Below are 22,024 nucleotides of genomic sequence, written 5' to 3'. Positions count from 1 at the left end.
TTGCCCCCTTGAGTACAGAGGCTTGTTATTGCTACTGTAACACACGTTAAGCATGCTCAGCCAAGTGCTCACATCTGTTGTGTGTATGCATGCTTTCAAAGCTTAAGGCATAGGCACGTCACCGTTTATCGTTAATCACTATCTGTACGGAGGACCTGTTCAAACATAGTTAAAAATGAAACAAGGAATAGACTTATTCTTAGCTTTTTCTGAGTTTGTGTTTTGATTTAATAGAAAAAATGTAGCGTTTGTTGACGTAATGCTGCATTACATTTTGTCTTCTCATAGACTTCCTGTGGTGTTGCGTTTCCCCCCACAAAATATTAATGTCAAAATTGCAACTAAAAGTATTGTTTCTTGGTGTTTGAACAGTGATACAGTATTGTTCAGAGGTAAAATATTGTGATACTTTGAAATATTCCCCCCACCTCTAGTCTGAATCCTATCTGAAAATCCACACCAATGCTTTTCCACCTCCTGTAAATTCAAAGCACCTGTGCTTTGTGCTTCTGCGAGTCATAGAATGTTATTTCTGAGGTGACATCATCTGCTTTGACAGCGGATCTTTTATTTATGGCTCTTTATAGCTGGGGCGGTTTGTGGGCGGAAGGGTACAGAATAGCTTGGCAGGATTTTCTGGTTTCACGGGCCATCACAACTTTAAGGAGTGTGCGCCTGGCCATCGGCCCACCATGAACTCCCTGGGCAGCTGTTCAAAGGTAGGAATTTGTGTGTTGACACCAGACACCCAAATGTTCAGAGGAAACGACAGATTTATTGGAGGTAGAGTCCCTGTAAACTTGACCTCTAAGGAGCTCCTGCTTCGCAGATTTGCAGTGTGCCTCAGATATCTTTTTTGTGGGTGTAAAAAACAAATCTTAAGAGAATATATGTAAAAAATTGGAGGTTACGTCATCTACATTAAAACAAATCCTTGACTTTTAAGGCCCAGCGTGGATAAAACACAATCCAACAAATGTCATGAAGTGCAGCATGTCTGGGTTGTTTATTATTATAAGATCTGTTTTTATGCTCAGTATTGTGTCTTAATGTGTTTGCTGATGTTTTAAAATGGTAATCTGGATTAGGTTTTAGAGAGGCTTCCCAAATTTGCTTGTAATCCTTTTGGCCATGTATATTCATTTTTATAAGACAAAAGCAGACTATTACAGAGTTACTGTTTGCAAACTGTTTGGTACAAATGGATAAAATGGAAATTGATGTCTGGATATTGATGTATGGGCAAAGGGAACAAGTTTGCAAGTAAACACTTGGCACTGAACTAAGAGCGAGAAATGACTCTGTTCCCTTCATTGATATTTGCCTGATTTTATGAGGAGTTTGAACAGAGAGAAAACATGTCCAGGACTGCCACACCATTGTGAACACTTTGATTTCCATTCCAAGTTTACAGTAGATATGTTTGAACACTAAAATGACTGAAATTGCATCATTTGAATATCAAATAATCTAATTTTATCTATGTTTGACATGCTAGACACATAGTGATGTGTTGTTTCCTGAATCATAAATTAACACTTGGCCAGCTTCCAAGGTGGAGTTAAGATCCTGGATTTGAAAGGATTTCCCATAGCTTCTCCATACAGTTGAACACAATTACTACTTCAGTGTAATTAACGTTAATTTTAAAATTTAATTAAAGTTAATAACGACATGAAAATGAAAAGGACTGTTCAGGCACAACATTATAATTATTAATTACGTAATGAATTTGTTCCAAATGTTAAGCGTAGCTTGATGAGTTTTTATTGAAGAAATGTTTCCTTCTTGATAGTGCAGTCCTTCATTGACATACCCAAGATGAAGACAGAAGAAAGTGAGTGTCTTGTGAATTTCAGACATTTCCTCTCATCAAGTTGTGCAGTAGTCTATAAATTCCCTGAGCAACAATGGCTTCATTAGAGCTGAGTCAACACATCTCTGCTGCCTGTTTACTCTCTGGGGATGTATCAACACCTTTTGAGCACTTAGAAGATCCCCCCCTTCAGCAAAATGGATTACTGGTTTGTTTATGCAACCCTTTAAGTCTGTAAAGATGCCAGAAAATAGAAGCTAAATGTGTACAGAGAGAATCAAACCTTCAGCTATTTGATCCCACATTGGATTTTTACTCTACCTGCCTATGTTCTCCCATAGCGGCTTGTTAATTTTCCAAACACAACACCCAACATCCTTTGGCTTTGGAAAGTTCCTTAATGCTACAAATCTTTTAACATCTCGGTTCATAACATTCTATTCCATGAGCAGATGCAGGCATTTAAAAAAAAAGTGCAATAACATGATGTTTACTGCAAATTTGCTTGAATGTTATATTGAAATTAATAGGAATATATTTTCAGTTACATTAATCTGATTATTACATAATATTTGATCTTACTAAGTGTGGCCTGGTTAACTGTGTTTTTCTGGGCTAAGGACATTGTTCCGATGATGCATCCTCCTGTTGCAGGGGAAAGGGTGAGGTTTTTGTAATGATTTGTGAGGGTTGTTCTTTATCTTAGACTCAGGACTCCTCAAGCCAGCTCTTACAGATAGAGTAGTGCTCTATATAACTCCGAGAAAGGGTAGATATGAAATTTTGAGAACCTTTTGAAAATATATACTAGGAACAACTCTCCACATGGGCAACATGTTCGGTTTATTACCACATAGGGTCCAAAATTAACTTTTTGCCATACCTGCCAACGCCAAGTGAAAAAAAAAATATATATATATATATATATATATATATATATATATATATATATATATATATATATATATATTATAATAAAGAATGAGTAAGTGTTTCAAAAATTTTATATATATATATATATATTTTTTTTTTCACATTTTAGAATAATAGTAAAGTCATCAAAACTATGTGATTAAACAAAATCAAAAATAATCAAAACTGTGTTATATTTTAGTATCTTCAAAGTAATCACCCTTTGCCTAGAATTTGCAGACATGTACTCTTGACATTTTCTCAACCAACTTCTTGAGGAATCACCTTGGGATGCTTTTTAAACAGTATTGAAGGAGTTCCCAACTATGTTACTTATTGGCTGATTTTCTATATTATTTAGTCCAGGTCATCAATTAAAAAAAATTAAAATTATTATAAAAGTTTTGTTTTATAATGAAGCAAATTAATATGGTGGTACAATTATAATTTTGTCTATAATTTTGTCTGTTTAACAAATAGAATATTCTTTTGATTTGGGAGTAATTTGTGAGAAATATGAACCGTTACACCCTAATATATATATATATATATATATATATATATATATATATATATATATATATATATATATATATATATATATATATATATATATATATATATATATATTCTTACAATTCGACATACACCATGCATTATGTTGCTGCTCCTAATAAAGCTAGTGGCTAACTGGCAAGTAATTGCAAAAATGCATTTGCCCAAGCTAGTGTTGTCACGATACTAGAATTTCTAACTTCGATACGATACCTTGAAAAATATCGATATTCGATACCATTTTCGATACCACAGAGAAAAAAACTGCCACAATATTAAGAGGGTAGAACTGTCTAGAACATGACAATGAGGTATATTTTACATGAACAAAATGTCCTGAGGTATTGCACTTGTTCAAAAGCCTCTCAGATTGCCATACATTCAAAAACCAATAAAGTGCAAGTAAATAAAAAGTGCAATCTTTTGTATTTCCAAGTCAAATCAAATCCAATCTCAATGTCAACAAAAGATTGAAACGTCAAGGGGGGTTGACTAGCTTTCATAAGGTCTCTCGCTCTCTCCCTCTCTGCCGTGCACGCGCTATGTATGTTGTGTGCGCGCTATCTATGTTATGCGTGCAGTATGTTCTGTGTCGCATGTGCGCTATAGATTCCGGGAGATCTGAACTAAATTGCGGGCATCAGGGAGAAGCTATCAATATGCGGGAGACTCCCGGAACTTCCGGGAGACTTGGGATGTCTGGCTTCATATCAAAAATATTTCCAGATAGCACTCCTGCTGTGTTCTTTATCAAACAAAACTGGTCGCGGGGGCGCCGCATGCACTCGCCATCTTTACATTCACTTCACTTTTGCTATTTAACCAGAGCGAATGAGAGGAGTGCGAGTGTGTGTGGTGTTTGTCAACGCGCCTTTGGAGAGAAGTGAAAGTGACAGCTCGGCTAGTATCGATACTTAGGGAAATTAGTATTGGTACCGTTCAGATATTTCAGTATCGATATTTATCGAAATATCGATATTTTTGACAACACTAGCCCAAGCTGATTTTTACTTGCCAATGGACAAGTGTTAATTTGGACCCTGTTAACACATGATGTTAATATATCAGCCTCTTTGTGTTGGCTCTGAAATGTACTGTTTATTCAGCCCTCACAGTAAGACCCTGGCTACACTGCCTTTATGTCTGAGACTGTATAAGTACCCCAGCGAAACCTGGTGGTTTGGCAAACAGAGCTCCTGACAGGCAGACATTCCTGCTTTGCTGTTAACACATCATCAGCCCATCTGAAAAAAACAACAGGGTGGTCCGGAGCCATCGGTGACACCCGTTCCACCTGTCAAAGAAGGAAGAATGTAAATTACACCTCTGAGCCTGGGAGACATGATGTGATGCAACGCTTTAACCTGTGTTAGCGTAAAGTGGAGAGAAGCAACATTGTTTCAGTGGACAAGGGATAAAAATATAACTCATTGGTAATGGATTGTTTATTGGGCCATTTGTGGATGTTTGGAGTCTGCTAAGCAGGGCTCTCCAAGGCAATACAAGATGTATTTAAGAGACATTTCAACAGGGTGGAAATGTTAGTTGTTCTTGGAAATTTTTAAAATCCTGAAGTGAGACTTTGCAAACTGCTAGCAAATAGTTCACAGATTTCTGTGGTATTCATGCATCAGCTTCCTATAACAAACTGCTGGAAGAGATGCAGCCCGCAGGGAAAAGCTGCTCCTCAGAGTCACTTGAGTGAGATTTCCTTTCCTAATACAAGAAAAGCACTGTTTGTTTTAAAGAGACCATTACTGTTGACAGTACTAAACATGGAATCCTGCAATGGAAGTGGTGGAAGGATTTAGGGTGCTTTTTTGCCTTCCACTCAAAGCCAGGCAAACATTTTGCTTTATTTAAATATTTTTTTTTTAATTTATTCATTTTAACTAAGGCTGAGAACCTTTAAGATTCCTAGGTAATTTGAGCCTTGTGTTTCAACTCTAACAATAGGCAGGAAGTGTAATTGTATACAGGAAATCCCGGAAGTTATGTGGAAGTGAATGTTTAAATTCTGTTTATAAACTCAACTCAACTCAATAATGTTTACTTTGAAGAAGCAAATGAATGTGTACATATATAAAACATTTGCATTGATTTGCACAATGGAAGCCAAATAACCTAATCCTTCAGCTAAATATAATAATAAATAAATGATACATTATTTTAGTTGTTATTGCCTTGGTATTTTAATCACTTATTTTTTAGAGAACATGCATACCGATGAAATGTTTACTTTGCATGCATTGAAAGTCGTTGTGAATAAAAGTGTTTGCCAAATTCATAAATATAAAATTTAACTAAGAATGGTTTTACAAATGATTCACATAAAAGATTGTTTTTGAATTTTGCCCTTTTCTCTTCTTGTCCGTCCTGGACTGTTGGGTTTTACTATGTGTGGTATAAAGTAACACGATAACCAAACATTTATCTTCGAGCATTTGACCAATTCTGTGCATGCTGGTGGATTCTCATTCTATGTGATTCATTCAGGTTGTTTGCATATTGTTAGTGATTACATCTGCAGTGCATGACTGAATCAAAGGATCTTATTTTCTGAACTGAACTTGTGTCCTGTTTTTTCCCACAGTTTGCCAGCTGGCATCTTCTTGTATCCATGGTAACATGCATCAATTGACCCATTTAGAATCAAAAAGAATGAGAGGTTCTGTAGGACGCTGTAGCATGCCAGAGTGAACAGCATGCAAATCAAAGGCGCAGGTAGCAGTTCTGTTTTTGCGCACTAGTTTTACCCCAAAATAAATTAATTGTACTTTTGAAAAAACATATTTAGAATAATATAGTTGGACTGCCTCATGGTGGCTGCCATGTTGAGATCACATGACCAGCCGAATACTGCTGAAATGATCTTGGTAACCTTCCTATCAGACTCTTTCATTTGTTACATAAATGAATTAGGGCTGACTCTGAATGGTGCATTTCTACAATAGCATTGGTAATAGGGATGTGTCAGTGTGGTCGACTAATCAATTAGTCGTCCAACAGCTGACTAGTTCATTAGTGGGGTTGATTACAAACTTTAATATTTTTAGTGGTGGTGGTTGAAATGGGAGACGTAATTCTCAAATTAATTGAAGATGTGACTTCTTGGGGAGCATTTTTACATGATGATACCTTGCAGTGCATAAACAGGGAATAACAATCAGCACAGTAAAAATCTCCGCAAAAAGTTCCTTTAATGCTTTAAGGTTATTCAATTCATGCACCGCTGCTGTTTCAGCCATCCAAGTGCCACATCAACAATTCATTACAAGACAATCACTGTCGGATGTTAAATCCTCTGCTGTGAGTAATGTTCCTGTATTTGTGAGGTGTTATAAATAGAAGTTTCTTGCTGTTTCTGTCTGACATGCCTAAATAAATTGTTGCAGTAAAAAAGGTTTAAACCGCTCAATTTCACGGAACTCTATTAGTACCCGCAATATTGTGTTTTCACACCTAGTTTGTTTGAGCACTCAGGGTGCTCTCAGAGCAGTATTACGTGTATATGAGAACAACCCAAGTGGTCTCAGACCCCCTAAAAATGACCCAAAAGCAAACCGGACTCAGACCACCTCAGGAGTGAATACGGAGTAGTGGTCAGGAGGCTAATATTTGTAGTTTAATAAGTATATAAGTATTGTTTTGTTTCTAAAAATAATCAATCGTTTGCGTTCAGAAGAACTTTATTTGTCAACTGGAGTCGTGTTGATTATTTTGATGCACCTTAAATATGCATGAAATCCTAAAAATCTTAAATTCTGTTTTGATGAAGAAAGAAACTGGCCTGGGGGTGAGTAAATTATCAGCACATTTTCATTTTTGGGTGAACTATTCCTTTAAGAAGTATTACAATTTGTACAACAATTGCTTATCATAATTTTCGCAATTATTTATGAACAATTATTGTCAGCCAAATTTAATAAACGTGAAAGCCCTTGCTGCAATGGGTTCTGAGTTCTTAAGGAGCTGTGGTGTGAACAACAAGGGGTCTGAGACCACATTAATGTGAAGAAACTGGTTCCTCTTTTAAAAGCACTTACATTGTGAACACCAAAAGCACTGAGGTAATTTGTGGCTGGTTCCCTTTCTGGTTCACTTTAACCGAACTGGGGTTTGTGCACTTAAAACGTACTATACGTGCAACCACCCTTATTTTGCCGTTCTGTGCTTTTGAATGCGAGCGAGGGTCACCCTTGAGCACTACAGTTACAATGCATCATTCTGCATTCAGGATATTCATGAGTGGGTTTGTGTCGCTCTGTGTTGGAGCAATTCTTATTTCTCTTACTTTGATAGTTTTGTGCATTACGATGTTATAGTCTGTTTATTTGTCCATTAGTTACCATTAGTTACCATGTAGTTTTGCACATCTCTAATCGATAATAAAACTTGGGGGGACCATACTTGAAAATATACTGAGCCACACTTACCACACAGTAATTTATTTATAGTCAAATTTAACAAGCTTAATGAAAGGAACCTCATGTATCCAGATATCTAAAAACAGATCGAAAACGAAGGCTGTGTTGCTGGCCTGTTTACATTTTTCTGACCATGCCCTTGTAAAAGTTCTGGGGTGATGAACCAGGTCATCCATTTCCAATAGTAAGCACGTCCAGGATCTAAACAAGACAGTTTGTCTACATTTGCCCTGCGTCAATCGAACAGGGTGGCAGACATTCTGGCTCACTGAAAGAGGCTCAACAGCACTCCATCCTTTTTGGGCTTCAATGTAAGCAAACCAGAGTCTTAGCATGTCGGATCAGGACAGAGACATCTAAACATAGTCCATTCCTCTGTCTGTTGTATGTAGGCCATGGCTGGGTGTCTAACAAAAACTCAGCGCATAAACTGTATGTTGGATACCACAGCACACACTGATGTTAGTTCAATAATGGGTTTTCACTTCTATATTCATGAGAGATGCTAAATGCTAAGCTGTTTTGAGCTGTTCACATAAATGAGCAAAGTGTATGGTTGCTATGTCATTTACTTGTTTGTGATAGTGATGAGATATTATGAGTTAAATGTCATTTTAACCCTCTGTTTTGGTCAAGGCCCTTTTTAAAAAATTTTTTTAAAAGAAACATGTCAGGGTCCTTAACTTAAAAAAAAACGTCTAATATATATATACACCACCGGTCCAAAGTTTTGAAACAAGGATTTCTCTTGGGCAGGACGAAATTTGGGAAGTGTCTGAAATTTAGCATCGTAGCTGTATAGTGTGAGTGCTATTATGACCTCCAGATGAGACATTCTGCTCCTCTCTCGCACCCCAATTAACTTCGAAAGAAACCTGCTCTGTGTTTGCACCACCATAGCAACATTTGTGCCCAGTTATCATTCTACTCAAGCACTTTCATTGTTTTATATAAAAAGTTTGAATAAATAAATAAGCAGAATATACTTAGAGAAAAGTGTAACACGTCAGCAATATGAATGCATTATTCTCTGAATAAAATAAATACAGAGCTTAGGCTACAAAATGAAAATAAATAAATTATTGCATTTTCTCGTTTTTTTTTTTCTTTAGCCTACATTTATCATGCATTATCTTTTCAAAGTTATTTTAATTATGCTAGTAATTATTATGTAATTTTGCTAGTCAACTTTCTATAGACGGTTGACTGTTTGGATTTGCTTTATTATACTATGTATGCATTGTACCTGATCGGATTGTGCCAAGTCAATCGCTTTGCCTTTTGAAGTATACTCTTTGACCGCGAGTGAATAAGGAGGACTGAAAGTTGCGCCATGCATGCGCTGAGCGGAGCTGATCCGTAACGTGGTCAACCAAAGTACACTTTGGCCTTTAGGCTGGTCAATCTCAAAACAGAACAAAGGGTTTAAGTCAGCAGCAATTTGCAAAAGCCTTAGTAAAAGACATTCATGGAAATGTCATTTAATGAAATGGTTTACATCTATTTTATTCTTATTTCCACAGAGGTGCTGATTAAAGTGCAGGTCATTGACAACAGTGACCTGTCACCCATAAAGGAAGCCACAGTTCAGGTGTGTGGGAACCAGACCATCTTAGCATCCAGCCTTGCAGGAGGAGATGGGATTGTTACACTTACCTTCCTGTATCGGCCAGGAACTTGGGTAATCGTCATGGCATCAAAAAATGGATTTGTTACAAACTCAGCACCCTGGCATGCCAGTCGCATTCCTTGTGAGTACTTTCTATCTTATTTCCTTTAGGACTGAATATTTTTTAAATAGCGTCAGGGGAAGCCTGCCGGTTATTATAAGAAACTGAGCACTCTTTTTTTTTCTGAAATGATTCTGAGTAATACCAGGACTTCCTGTCAAAACTGCTAGGGCAAGACTGACTGGTGTTTGAAAAAGAGCGTTAAACACTGTTTACACCTGGTATTAAGGTGCTCTGTTGGTGATTAGATCACATGTGGTCAGCACTAATACAGGTCTGAATGGGGTCTAAAACGTTGTGGATCACAAAACCTAAATACAAAGGTAGTAAAAAATGTATGTGACCACATCGCATTTGAGGTGTAAACGCTAATCTGTCCTGTATGCATCCTAGACAGCAGTGAAGCACCACCCCCTCACCTGTCAATCAGGTTGAAACATGAGTTTAAACTTTGCTGGTTATGAGCCGCTTTAAAAGAATATAACCATCCGATCGGAAAATTTAAAAAAGTGGATACATACACAAGCACAAGATCAACACAGATGAGAAGTACGAACATCTGAAGCACATTTATTACAGATAATCCACTAAAATGATGGATAATTCTGCTCTAAATGTTGCATTTGTACTTTTAATGTCGTTATTTGATGTATTTCGTCATGAAATCTGAGACCCTCCCCTCGAAATCCGAACACAAGTGGTCACAGGAGATGCATTTAATAGACCAGGTGTAAACAGTGATGTGTCTCGCCTGACCACATCACCCGAGACGCATCTTAATACCAGGTGTAAATGGGTCTTAGTTGTCACTGCTTTCTGCAAACCTATTAGAACAGATCTGCAACCCGTCTTTAGGTTACAACCCACCAGTTGCAAATGACTGGTATAGACTATACAGTATGTACTTTCTTATAAGTGGAAATAAATTCACAAATGAACATTAAAATCACTTGTCCTAAAAACCTCTGCATTCAATTTATGAATTATAATATAATTTGCATAACTTGATTACATTATTGTGTAGACAAATGCTGGCATGGCAAAATTCTTCAATTCTTCATTTGAATTAAATTCCATTTATTTGTGTAGCACCATTTAAAAGGCATATTATCCAAAGCAGCTTTACAGAAAAAAACTGAAAAATGTTGCATTACAACAACAACAACAATAACAAAAATTGTGAGTCAGGCAGAAGTGGCAAGGAAAGATGTTCTATAGATGAGGAGGAAATCTTTGCAGCTTCTGGTTGGCACAGTATTTTAGCAAGCATACTTAAATACACAAATGTTAATGTATAGTTCATGTACTTAGGAAACTTTCTGAATATGACATATGATTTGCGATCTGTTGGCATGGCTACATCCTATTATTTAGATGTCAGATTCACCGTCGAGTTGTGGTCTGCAATCCAGATGGAGATTTTCACACAAATGGCCAAGAATGTTAAACAACACTCACTGGGTGTGGAGCATACTGGCTTGTGTGGTGATACCTAGCAGCTGCTCAGAGACAGGCCCTGTGCGGTCATGTCCTCTTTTGACTCTTTTGCTCTCCGATTGGTGTAATTCTCTTTGCTCATCAGTGTGTTCTCCACCGCCCCTCTCTCCACGCAAAACCCACCCAGTTATGCGGTCAGACCTCTGGGCATGGGAGGCAGTGAAATCATGTGTACTGTAGCATAAAGCTGTCTGCATGAGCAGCTGGAAGCCTTTTAGCCAGTAGGGTAACAGATAAGGCGGCAGTCAGCAAATGGGGCTCCATGTGACGTAGGACCAGCTGGCCTGGTACTGCATATGATGGCATCTTTAGTATGAGATTAGACTCTTGGTGGGGGGGCCATTACACAAAAATTCCCATCAAGTCATACCAAATATGGAGATACTCTTTGTCGGAACTGTGGACGACAGATTCTGTACATAAAATGGAGTTGAAGTAGAAAGGAAGTTATGGAATTAATTGAATTGTGGTCTAACACATTCCCTCTGCCACTAGACATAATGTTGAAGTCCACTCTATGGCAGTAAGTAAAAATATTGATTTGCATCGCAATCTTCATTGATATTGATTCTTAAATCACAAGATCGATCTTTTACTCTATGTGCAACCCTCTACTATGCGAGTAAATCACTTGCATGTGATGAAATTCTGTGCTATGTGACAAAATGTCTGTCATTTGCCACTGGCTGTTAACATTTCTGATCTCACTTACCAGTGATTGAGTAGTATAGTGGTGAGGAAGTTTAGCATTGAGATTCTTTTCAAATTGAGAGTGTTGAGAGTAAAAGTTTGGTTTGACTGGTTATGTGTGTCCAAAGACGAGATCCATGCAATTAATTTGTCATTGAATAATGTTTTTATATATATATATATATATATATATATATATATATATATATATATATATATATTTGTACTTTACAGTCAGTTGTTGGTCAAAAACAATAAAAAAAAATAAACATTTAATTCTAGTGCTGTGAATCAATACAAATTTTAACTAATTAATCGCATAGTTTTCTGTGATTAATCGCAATTAAATTGTGGTTCATGATACAACAAACGTTAAAAAAATAATCATAAATGCTGTATATTTACTTTTGTAGTTTGTCTCAAAGAACTTGCAAGAAATTGGTTAGTCATCGTTTATTTTAATTATTAAAAAAATATGTACATGTAAAAATAAAATTGACACATTTTACAGGTAATCTTTGATAAAAGTATATGTATCCATGCCATAAAATCAGTGGACATGTTGATTCTATTCATATCATAGCAGACATATCACCCTGCAGCTGTTGCCTGGTTACCCACTGAAGCTAAGCAGGGTTGAGTCTGGTCAGTACCTGTATGCAAGTCCTCCTGGGAATACTAAGGTTGCTGCTGGAAGAAGTGTCAGTGAGGCCAGCAGGGGGTGCTCACCCTGTGGTTTGTGTGGGTCCTAACACCCCAGTATAGTGACGGGGACACTATACTCTAAAAAGGCACCGTCCTTCGGATGAGACGTTAAACCGAGGTCCTGACTCTCTGTGGTCATTAAAAACCTGGGGTACATCTTGTAAAGAGTTGGGGTGTAACCCTGGTGTCCTAGCTAAATTCCTTCCATTGGTGTTTATCAATCATGGACTCCTAATAATCCTCCTCCATCAATTGGCTGTATAACTCTCTCCTCTCCACTAATAGCTGGTGAGTGTACTGGTGCACTTTGGTTGCAGTTGCATCATCCAGGTGGATGCTGCACACTGGTGGTGGTTGAGGGGAGAGTCCCTTGTTCACTGTGTAAAGCGCATTTAGTCTAGCATCAGAAAAGTGCTATATAAATGTAACGTTCATTAATTCATATCAAACATTATTTGCAAGATAAAATAAAGTGTACATTGCGATGCATTTTTAGACACTATACATACAGATATAAAATATATTGCATGCTGAAGTCGCATTAAGTTTTTAAAATTAATATTTTTTTTATAATGTTCCTGGTTAGAAATTTCCTTGTAAAATTCAAAGCATTAGATGAGAATTTCTTTCATATGTAAGCAAAATGGACATTCTAACTGAAATATACCCATATGAATCAGAATCAAATTCAAATCAAATTAAGAGCTTGAATTTTCTAATTTTAATAATCTTAGAATTTTATTGATATTTGACTTTTATCATTAGAAAGGTTACTGGGAACTGTTGAGGAGAGAATACATGCATCAGGAAGATTTATGAGCACTCTTCAGGATGCTGGATCTGCTGAAGTTGTGTGAAGTTGGTTTATTACATCTGTATAAACGAGATATGTGCATATTTGCAACAAAACTGTTAAAAGTTACAGGGAAAGGTTGAGAGAGAGGGTGAATGAAACAGGCGAGCACAAACGCATCTGTCACGGCTTTGATATGCAGACTGTTTAAATGAGACTGTATTGCACACAGGCCTATTATTGTAGTAACACGATGGCAACAACAAAACAAAGAGTGACTGGTCGTTTACATGCCTCGGTCTTTTCACATGCAAGCAGGCGATTCTCAGCACACTCAAAAAACAAATCGGCCTAAGGTGGAAATTTATCGGCCGATGTAGATAATTAAAAAATTCGGAATATCGGCCAATTTAACATCCTTGCCGATATATCAGTCGACCGCTAGATGTTAATACTGTAAAAGTGTTAGTAATGAGCAAAATCCTTTTAATTGGCAGGCTCATGTTTTCTCTGTGGACTAGCAGAGGTGTGACAGCTGTGGGAAAGTGATGGGATGCCAGTAATTTAAACAATGGAAATGTATTGCTCCAACCCCAGATTACATACAGAGCAGCTTTAAAGTTAAACCGCACTGCTAACAGTTCTTTTCCCTTGATGAGTGACTCAGCTTTCCGAAGGCGAACATTTTCAAGTCTCATCTGTTTGGTACCACAGCCATCTGCCCACCATTCCCACTCTGTTCAGTGTCCCTGTCTCTTGGGCATGGTGGAAAAGGGAAGGTTTCTAAATAAAACCTACAGTGTCATTGAGTTTTAACTGTCCGCACAGCACTCTGATAATCTGAGTGAGTCACGCAAACTTAAAGAGAGTGAGTCATCCTAGCAATGAGGCGGTCGCTTGCGGCTTAGATTAAATCATTTGAAGTCCAAAGCACTTTTTCTTTCTCCCTATTAGCTTATCTCTCTTATCTCCCCATGAAATCAAAAGGAGTTTTGTGGCTTTAGTCCATGTCTGTTAGCTTTGAAGCCACCTAGTGTACTTGATCAAATCAACTTTTAGCAGATATACAGATTTAAAATGTAGTCTTTTTCTTCTGGCAAAATGGACCCAAAATATTGATGACTCATCTTGCAATCACAGGCGTATCTGTCCAATTAAATCCTCTTTAAAATTAGAATGTCCCTTCTACTACTACCTGCTTTCACATAGCAATCAGCAAATAATGTTTCAAGGATGTGACATAAGCCATCTAAAATATATATATATATATATATATATATATAATAAAGCCTTTCAATATGTCTTCTTGTTTCAATAGGAAATATATGTCAACAAAGGAAAACAAACTGCACTAGACAAGAAATTTCATGGGGTCTTTAAACTTCCCATGTCTGTGCTTTTGTTCTCAATACTCAATTTCTCCCCAGCAATATCTTTGCTTCCAGGTCTGGGGAGGAAAGACATCCAGGGTCCACCATCTTGTGAACTCGCATGGGGGGAAAAAGTGCACGTCTTCCTCTCCAGGAGGGGAAAGGGACTGTATGCAAGCGGTACACCCGGCCAGCTGCCCTGAATACTTACATGTTCGTACCTGACAACACACGGGACGAAACTGACTCAACTCGGAGATTATAAAATCTAGAAGGTATTGGGTGTTGCCCAGCTCGCTGCTCTGCAGATGTCTACTAGAGAGGTGCCATTGGCTAGTGCCCAGGAGGACGCCACACTCCTCATGGAGTGTGCTCGTAATACCAAAGGGGAGGGCACACCCTGGGCAAAGCGATGGCATCCACGATCCAGTGGGCAAGCTTCTGTTTGGAGAGCTGCTCAGAGCATCTAAAGCGCTGCGTGCGATCTAAGTAGATGCGCAAAGCAGACACTGGACACAACAAGGCTGGGTCTGCCTCCTCTCGGGGCAGCGCTAGCAGGCTCACCACCTGATCCCTAAAAAGGGTTGTGGGAACCTTGGGCACATAGCCCGGTCGGGATTTCAAGACCATGTGAGAGTATTCCGGAACAAACTCCAGGCAAGTGTCACTGACAGCGAATGCCTACAGGTCCCCAACCATCTTGATGGATGTGAGCGCAGTCAGGAGGGCAGCCTTCAATGAGATCGCCTCTAGCTCAACTGACTCTAGGGGCTCAAACAGGGCTCTCTGCAGGCCCGGCAGGACCACTGAGAGATCCCACAAGGGAAAGTGGCATGGCCTAGGAGGATTCTACCTCCTGGCACCTCTCAGGAACCTGATGATCAGGTCGTGCTTCCCCAGCAACTTACCATCCACCGTGTCGTGGTGCGCCGCTATAGCGGCCACATACACCTTCAAGGTAGAGGGGGACAGCCGCCCCTCCAGCCTCTCCTGCAGGAAGGAAAGCACTGATATAACTGTGCATCTCTGGGGGTCTTTGCCTCGACCAGATTCCGCCATAGGTGACACTCCTGGACCACCAAGGTGGACATCGCCTGCCCGAGTGCCCGCGCCGTGAGGCTTCATCGCTGTGGGCGAGATCGGTCGCCAAGCGCAGCTCCTGCATCACTTTGGGGTCAGGACTACCAACGTGCAGCTCTTTCAATGCCTTGGCTTGATGTACTTGCAGGAGGGCCATGGCATGCAGGGTGGAGGCGGCCTGTCCAGTGGCAGTGTAAGCTTTGACCACTAGAGACGACGTAGACTTACAGGCCCTGGACAGGAGTTTAGGGCGATTACGCCAGGTGGCACCATTTTGCGGGTACAAGTGTACCGCAACCGCCTTATCCACTTGAGGAATCTACGTGTATCCCCTGGCCGCCCTTCCGTCGAGGGTAGTGAGAGCAGACGAACCCAGAAGTTGGGTCCGCATATGCACCGCATATCAAACAGCATACACATCTCAATTTGAGGTGAATGCCTCAATGTAGCATTTTATAAAGCTTTAAGGTTCCATTAGATTGAAAAGCTTGAGGCGTTGAGTGGAGAGTTGGCAGGGGGGCATTTCAATGTGCTACAGCAGATGGGAAATGGACACAGAGGGTTTCTGCTCACAGCATACAACAGTCCTCTGGAGCTCTGCCAGCACATGTCCTCTTGCCCGAAGAAGGCCACTCAAAGGTGAGGGAAATTCAGATTAACTGACAGAGATAAATGTTATTGGCACAACAGCCATAATGTAAGAATACATAAACTAAAGAGGACTGTTGCGTTAAAGAATAAATTTTTTTAAATTTTCTTATATAGTTAGAAATAAATAAATAATGTATACCTTAAAGGAGACCTATTATGCCCCTTTTTACAAGATGTAATATAAGTCTAAGGTGTCCCCAGAATGTGTCTGTGAAGTTTCAGCTCAAAATACCCTACAGATAATTTATTGTGCCATGTTGTATATGCCTCTTTTTGTGTGGAATCAAAAACACGCTTTTTTTGTGTGTCTCTTTAAATGCAAATGAGCTGCTGCTCCCAACCACTTGTCCACTGCTTCTTCAGTGGCTCTGATAGATTGATTGATTGATTCGTTCATTCATTCATTCATTCATTTTATACTCCCAAACATTACTTTTGCAAATAGAAAAGATTAGAATAGATGAACAGGGTGCTCTGCAAGAGATGGCATTGCCCCCACAGGGATTACAAGAAGAGACAGAAGCAATTAAGAATGAAATTGTTTGAAGAACTGTGGATTCACCAAGATGCTTGGCACATTCCATCTGCAAACAACCAAGAAAAACTGTGTCCAGGTGTACCTAGGAGAATTGGGGCTGTTTTAAAGGCAAAGGTGGCCACACCAAATATTGATTTAGCTTTTTATGTTTACTGGACTTTGAATGATGTTAATTGCTAAATGAAAACTATTTATGGCATTATTTTCTTAAGACATGCAAGTTTTCCACAAGTGCCTATAATTTTTGCACCGTACTAATATATATATATATATATATATATATATATATATATATATATATATATATATATACACACATATACAGTAATATATATATATCTTCCAGCCAATTAGTGCACTGGGCAAATGTTATATTACCTAATTAATAATCAGTAGTCAAGCTGTGTCAGACATGTACATGAACCAATTCTTTGGAGACTTTTTAATTGTATTAATAATTTTATTATATCTACCATGTAATCAATTTAGTATTTATGTATAAAAATATTAACTATATATTGTGTATAATTCATATTTAATTAATGTAAAGTTAGAAAAATGAAATGAAAATTTTAGAACATTTACTTTTATTATTTATTGTGTTGTTATTTTCATTTGTCTCTTTTCTCTCTCTCTCTCTCTCTCTCTCTCTCTCTCTCTCTCTCTCTCTCTCTCAGTATATGCCTCCATAAGTCTGTACCTACTTCCCCAGAGACCAGCCACTGTCCTGCTTTATGATGATGTAGTGCAGTTACTGTTGGGCTCTCCAGGTGAGTTTTTTTTAAGCCTCAATTGGTTGAGCCAATAATGCTGTGTCAGGCTGGTCAGGATACTAAAATGTGAATTACTTTGAATCTTAATTAGACTAAATTTTTTGCATTTTTACACCCATTAGAATCTATATTTTATGTTTTTATTTACATTATTGTGAAGAGAAGGGCAATTATTGTAAGGAAAGGGACATGTTGCAGAACAGACTCAATACTGTTTTGTCCACATGAGTACCACCATTCCAAAGTATCAAGTGAATATTCATATTTAGATTAGACATATACAGTGGCATGCCAAATTTGGGGCAATCCTGATCAAAAGGTCTGTTGCTCGGAAGAGCTAATTGAGTTAAAGGTTATTTATCCCCTTTTCTCCCCAATTTATCATGCCCATTTCCCACTACTTACTAGGTCCTCGTGGTGGCACGGTTACTCACCTCAATCCGAGTGGTGGAGGACAAGTCTCACTTGCCTCCGCTTCTGAGACCATCAGTTCGCACATCTTATCACGTGGCTCGCTGTGCATGGCACCACAGAGACTCAGAGCATGTGGAGGCCCATGCTATTCTCCACGATCCACATACAACTCCTAGCAACCGATCCAATTTGGTTGCTTAGTAGACCTGGCTGGAGTCACTCAGCACACCCTTGATTCAAACTCACGACGGTGGTAGTCAGCGCCAATACTCACTGAGCTACCCAGGCCCCCAGCTTTTTTACAGATGGTGTGATGTTTGCTTCCAGAGTTTGCTGGTATTTCATTGAATCCATTCTTCCCTCTACCAGTGAAATGTTCCCCGTGCCACTGGCTGCAACACAAGCCCAAAGCGTGAGCGATCCACCCCCATGCTTACAGTTGGAGGGGTGTTCTTTTCATGAAATTCTGCACTCTTTTTTCTCTCCATACATACCTTTGCTCATTGCGGCCAAAAAGTTTTATTTTAACTTCATCAGTTCACAGAACTTGTTTACAAATTGCATCAGACTTGTTTAGATGTTAATTTGCAAACTTCTGATGCTGAGTTTTGTGGTGAGGATGCAGGAAAGGTTTTCTTCTCGGGTGTCACTGCACAGTAGAACAGTGCACCACTACTCCAGAGTCTGCTAAATCTGCCTGAAGGTCTTTTGGAGTCAAAAGATTTGCCTTTCTAGCAATCCTATGAGTAGTTCTTTCTGAAAGTTTTCTGGGTCTTCTCATCTTGACTTCCAAGACTGTTAACTGCGATTACATAATTACATTAAGAACTGAGGAAATTGCTACCTGACATTTTTTTGCTATCTTCTTATAGTTTTCTCCTGCTTTGTGGGCATCAGTTATTTTAATTTTCAGAGTGCTAGGCAGCTGCTTAGAGGAGCCCATGGCGGCTGATTGTTGGGACAAATTTTGAGGAGTCAGAGTATTTATAAAGCTTTGAAATTTGCATCACCTGACCTTTCCAAATAATGATTGTGGACAAGCCATAGCCCTAACAAGCTAATTAAGGTCTGAGACCTTGGTAAAAGTTATCTGAGAGCTCAAATCTCTAGGGGTGCCCAAACTGTCGCATGCTGTTCCTTTCCTTTTTTCACTCTAAAATTGTACAAAACAAAAATAATACACTAATCTTGCTTAAAATGTTGAAAAGAAGTTTTCATCTTTAACGTCATGCCTTTTGAGATCAGTTCATCTTCTGCTCATTTAATTATTCACAATAACAGAAATTTGAACAGGAGTGCCCAAACATTTGCATGCAACTGTATAGATTAATATAATTGTTTGTCTCTGTATGCCTGACTGTTGCTTGTTGTCCATTGTTAATATCTCATTACTGATACTCTGCCCCCTATGGCGGCTCAGCCTGTTTGTGTTCCACATGGTTTATTCAGAATCTGAAATCTGAAAGCAGCTCAATTGATTTTACCATGTCCTGCAGTGTTTACATGCGCAGTTGAGTAGAACTGCTGAGTTGGTCCTCACATGTAACAGTCTCGTATCTCAGGAGCTGCCAATAAACAGATGCAATTAAACTCAGCCTTGTTTTTTGCCCAATGGACTACTAAGTAGTGGGTCACTGATCAGGAAATTTGAGGGAGATACCAATATTTTAACACTGTGATTGGACTATACTGATCCAATCACCTATATTAAAGTACCCCCCTGCCACATTTTTAGTGCTGCAGTTATATGTTTATGTCCCCAGAATGTAAAATTATAATACATTTATCTTAATTGTGAAATGCTAACATTTACTAAAACTAAAAACAGTTATGAATAGTTCTGTTGTCTCTACCAAAGATCATTGTGACATACTGGCATCCAGAAAACACCATAGCAGAGATACATTCAAAATTAAGAGAGATATATCCATTATTGCCTATAAAACTGCTTTAGTGAGAAATCACTAGTATACATGATTTGTTTACCATCTTTGGTGTTTTGTTGCAAACTAGAGCCTGACCGATATGGGATTTTTGAGACCAATACCAATTTTAAAGGGGGAAAATTCACGGATTACCGATATGGTGACTGATATAGTTCATTTTTGTGCTGGAATGAAAACAGACCTTTTCTATGTGGATTGTGCACCGATATTGCACCGAAATTAATATGCAAAGGTACTCAGAAGGCTGCATTCTTAAACAAATATTTTTATCAAAGAATATTTGACATTAGTATTATACATTGTCAACCAATTCAAGAAATGAACTCTTAGAAAATAAAGAATAAAAAGTACAATAAATAGCTATATAAACATCAGTACTGTATGTTCAATATCAGTCAGTTCTGACCATTTAAAAAAGAATACATTAAAATTACAGCTAAATAAAAATCAGTACTGTATGTTCAGTATCAGTCAATGACTACTTCTCACCCATACAAACAAGGACTTTTCAAACTCTGCTGCCTTGTGCTTCACAGAAACCTGAGTGAAGCCATTGCGGACATTGCATTACATCTGCCGGGCTTTCAGCTGTACAGAGCGGATCGCACTAGTTAACGTGAAAAACCAGGTGGTGGAACATGCGTTTACATCAATAAAAGTTGGTGTACAGACATAACAGCGTTAAAGAAGATGTGCTGTCCTAATTTGGAAGCGCTCTTTATTAACTGCAAGCCGTTCTACTTTCCGCGGGGTTTTCTTCCTTTATTCTGGTGAGTGTGTATATCATGCCAAACACATGTGTAAGTGCTGCGCTGCAACAGCTGGCTGATCAAATCATAGGCATGGAACAACAGTACCCAGACTTTTAACAAAGCAAATCTCACACGTGAACTTCCCAAATACAAACAGCACATTACATGCCCCACTTTGATTGCACTGATTGGAGTGTTTTTGAGGCTGCAGCCACTGACCTGGATGAGCTCACAGATACTGTTGCATCATATATCAGTTTCGGTGAGGACATGTGTATTCCTACTAGGACTTATTTAACGTTCAACAATGACAAACCATGGTTTACAGCAGAACTCAGGCAGCTTCATCAGGCCAAAAGGATGCTTACATGGGTGGGGATAAAGTCTTATACAATCAGACCAGGAACATACTGAATAAGGAATTCAGAGTGGCTAAAAATGATACTTGGAGAAGCTGAAAAACAAGTTGTCAGCTAACAACCCTGCATAAGTGTGGAGTGGCGTGAAATAACCACAGAACTCTACCGCCAACCCTATGGTGGACCAACAACTGGCTGACAACCTGAATGAGGTCTACTGTAGATTTGAAAGGTCCAATCTCACACCCCACACCCGCCCTGACCTTCACTTTACACAAACACCTACACCTCTTGCAACCCCCCTCCTGCTACTCAACCCTCACTTATGATCTGTGAAGAGGTGTGCCATGTCTTTCGGTAAAAAAAGACTAGGAAAGCTGCAGGCCCAGATGGTGTTTCACCCACGTGTCTTCGATCCTGTGCTAACCAGCTGGCCCCCATCTTTACACAGATCTTCAATAGATCACTGGAGCAGTGTGAAGTCCCTTGCTGCTTTAAATGCTCAATCATCATTCCTGTCCCAAATAAACCAAAAATCACAGGACTTAATGGCTACAGACCTGTCGCCCTGACATCTATGGTCATGAAATAATTTGAGAGACTGGTGTTCGCCCACCTGAAGGACATCACTGGACCCTTTCTAGATCTCCTTCAATTTGCTTAGGTCTTTGGAGGATGCAGTCAACATGGGATTGCATCATATCCTGCAACATCTGGACAGACCAGGGACATATGCAAGGATCCTTTTTGTGGACTTCAGTTCAGCTTTCAACACAGTCATCCCAGCTATACTCCAGACTAAACTACACCAGCTCTCTGTTCCCACGTCTATCTGTCAGTGGATTGCCAGCTTTCTGACGGACAGACAGCAGCTTGTGAGAAATTCACTTCCAGCACATGTACAATAAGCACTGGTGCCCCATGGATGTGTGCTCTCCCCACTACTCTTCTCCCTCTACATAAATGACTGCATTGCCAAGAACCCCTCTGTCAAGCTCATGAAGTTTGCAGATGGC

At 39.0% G+C, this 22,024-nt stretch overlaps 1 protein-coding gene across 1 annotated transcript in view; it reads left to right on the top strand.

Annotated features, from left to right (window-relative positions):
- LOC127647456 (protein FAM171A2-like) overlaps nucleotides 1-22,024 on the top strand; it is a 46,095-nt gene that overhangs the window by 4,454 nt on the left and 19,617 nt on the right. Inside the window, exons 2-3 of the mRNA XM_052131713.1 lie at nucleotides 9,234-9,461; nucleotides 17,442-17,534. Of these exons, the coding sequence (XP_051987673.1) occupies nucleotides 9,234-9,461; nucleotides 17,442-17,534 (321 nt within the window). The remainder of the gene's footprint in view (nucleotides 1-9,233; nucleotides 9,462-17,441; nucleotides 17,535-22,024) is intronic.

Source organism: Xyrauchen texanus, chromosome 8, assembly GCF_025860055.1.
Source record: "Xyrauchen texanus isolate HMW12.3.18 chromosome 8, RBS_HiC_50CHRs, whole genome shotgun sequence".
NCBI lineage: Eukaryota > Metazoa > Chordata > Actinopteri > Cypriniformes > Catostomidae > Xyrauchen > Xyrauchen texanus.
Note: the sequence above shows the minus strand (reverse complement) of the source record. Positions and strands in the feature narration are given on the sequence as shown.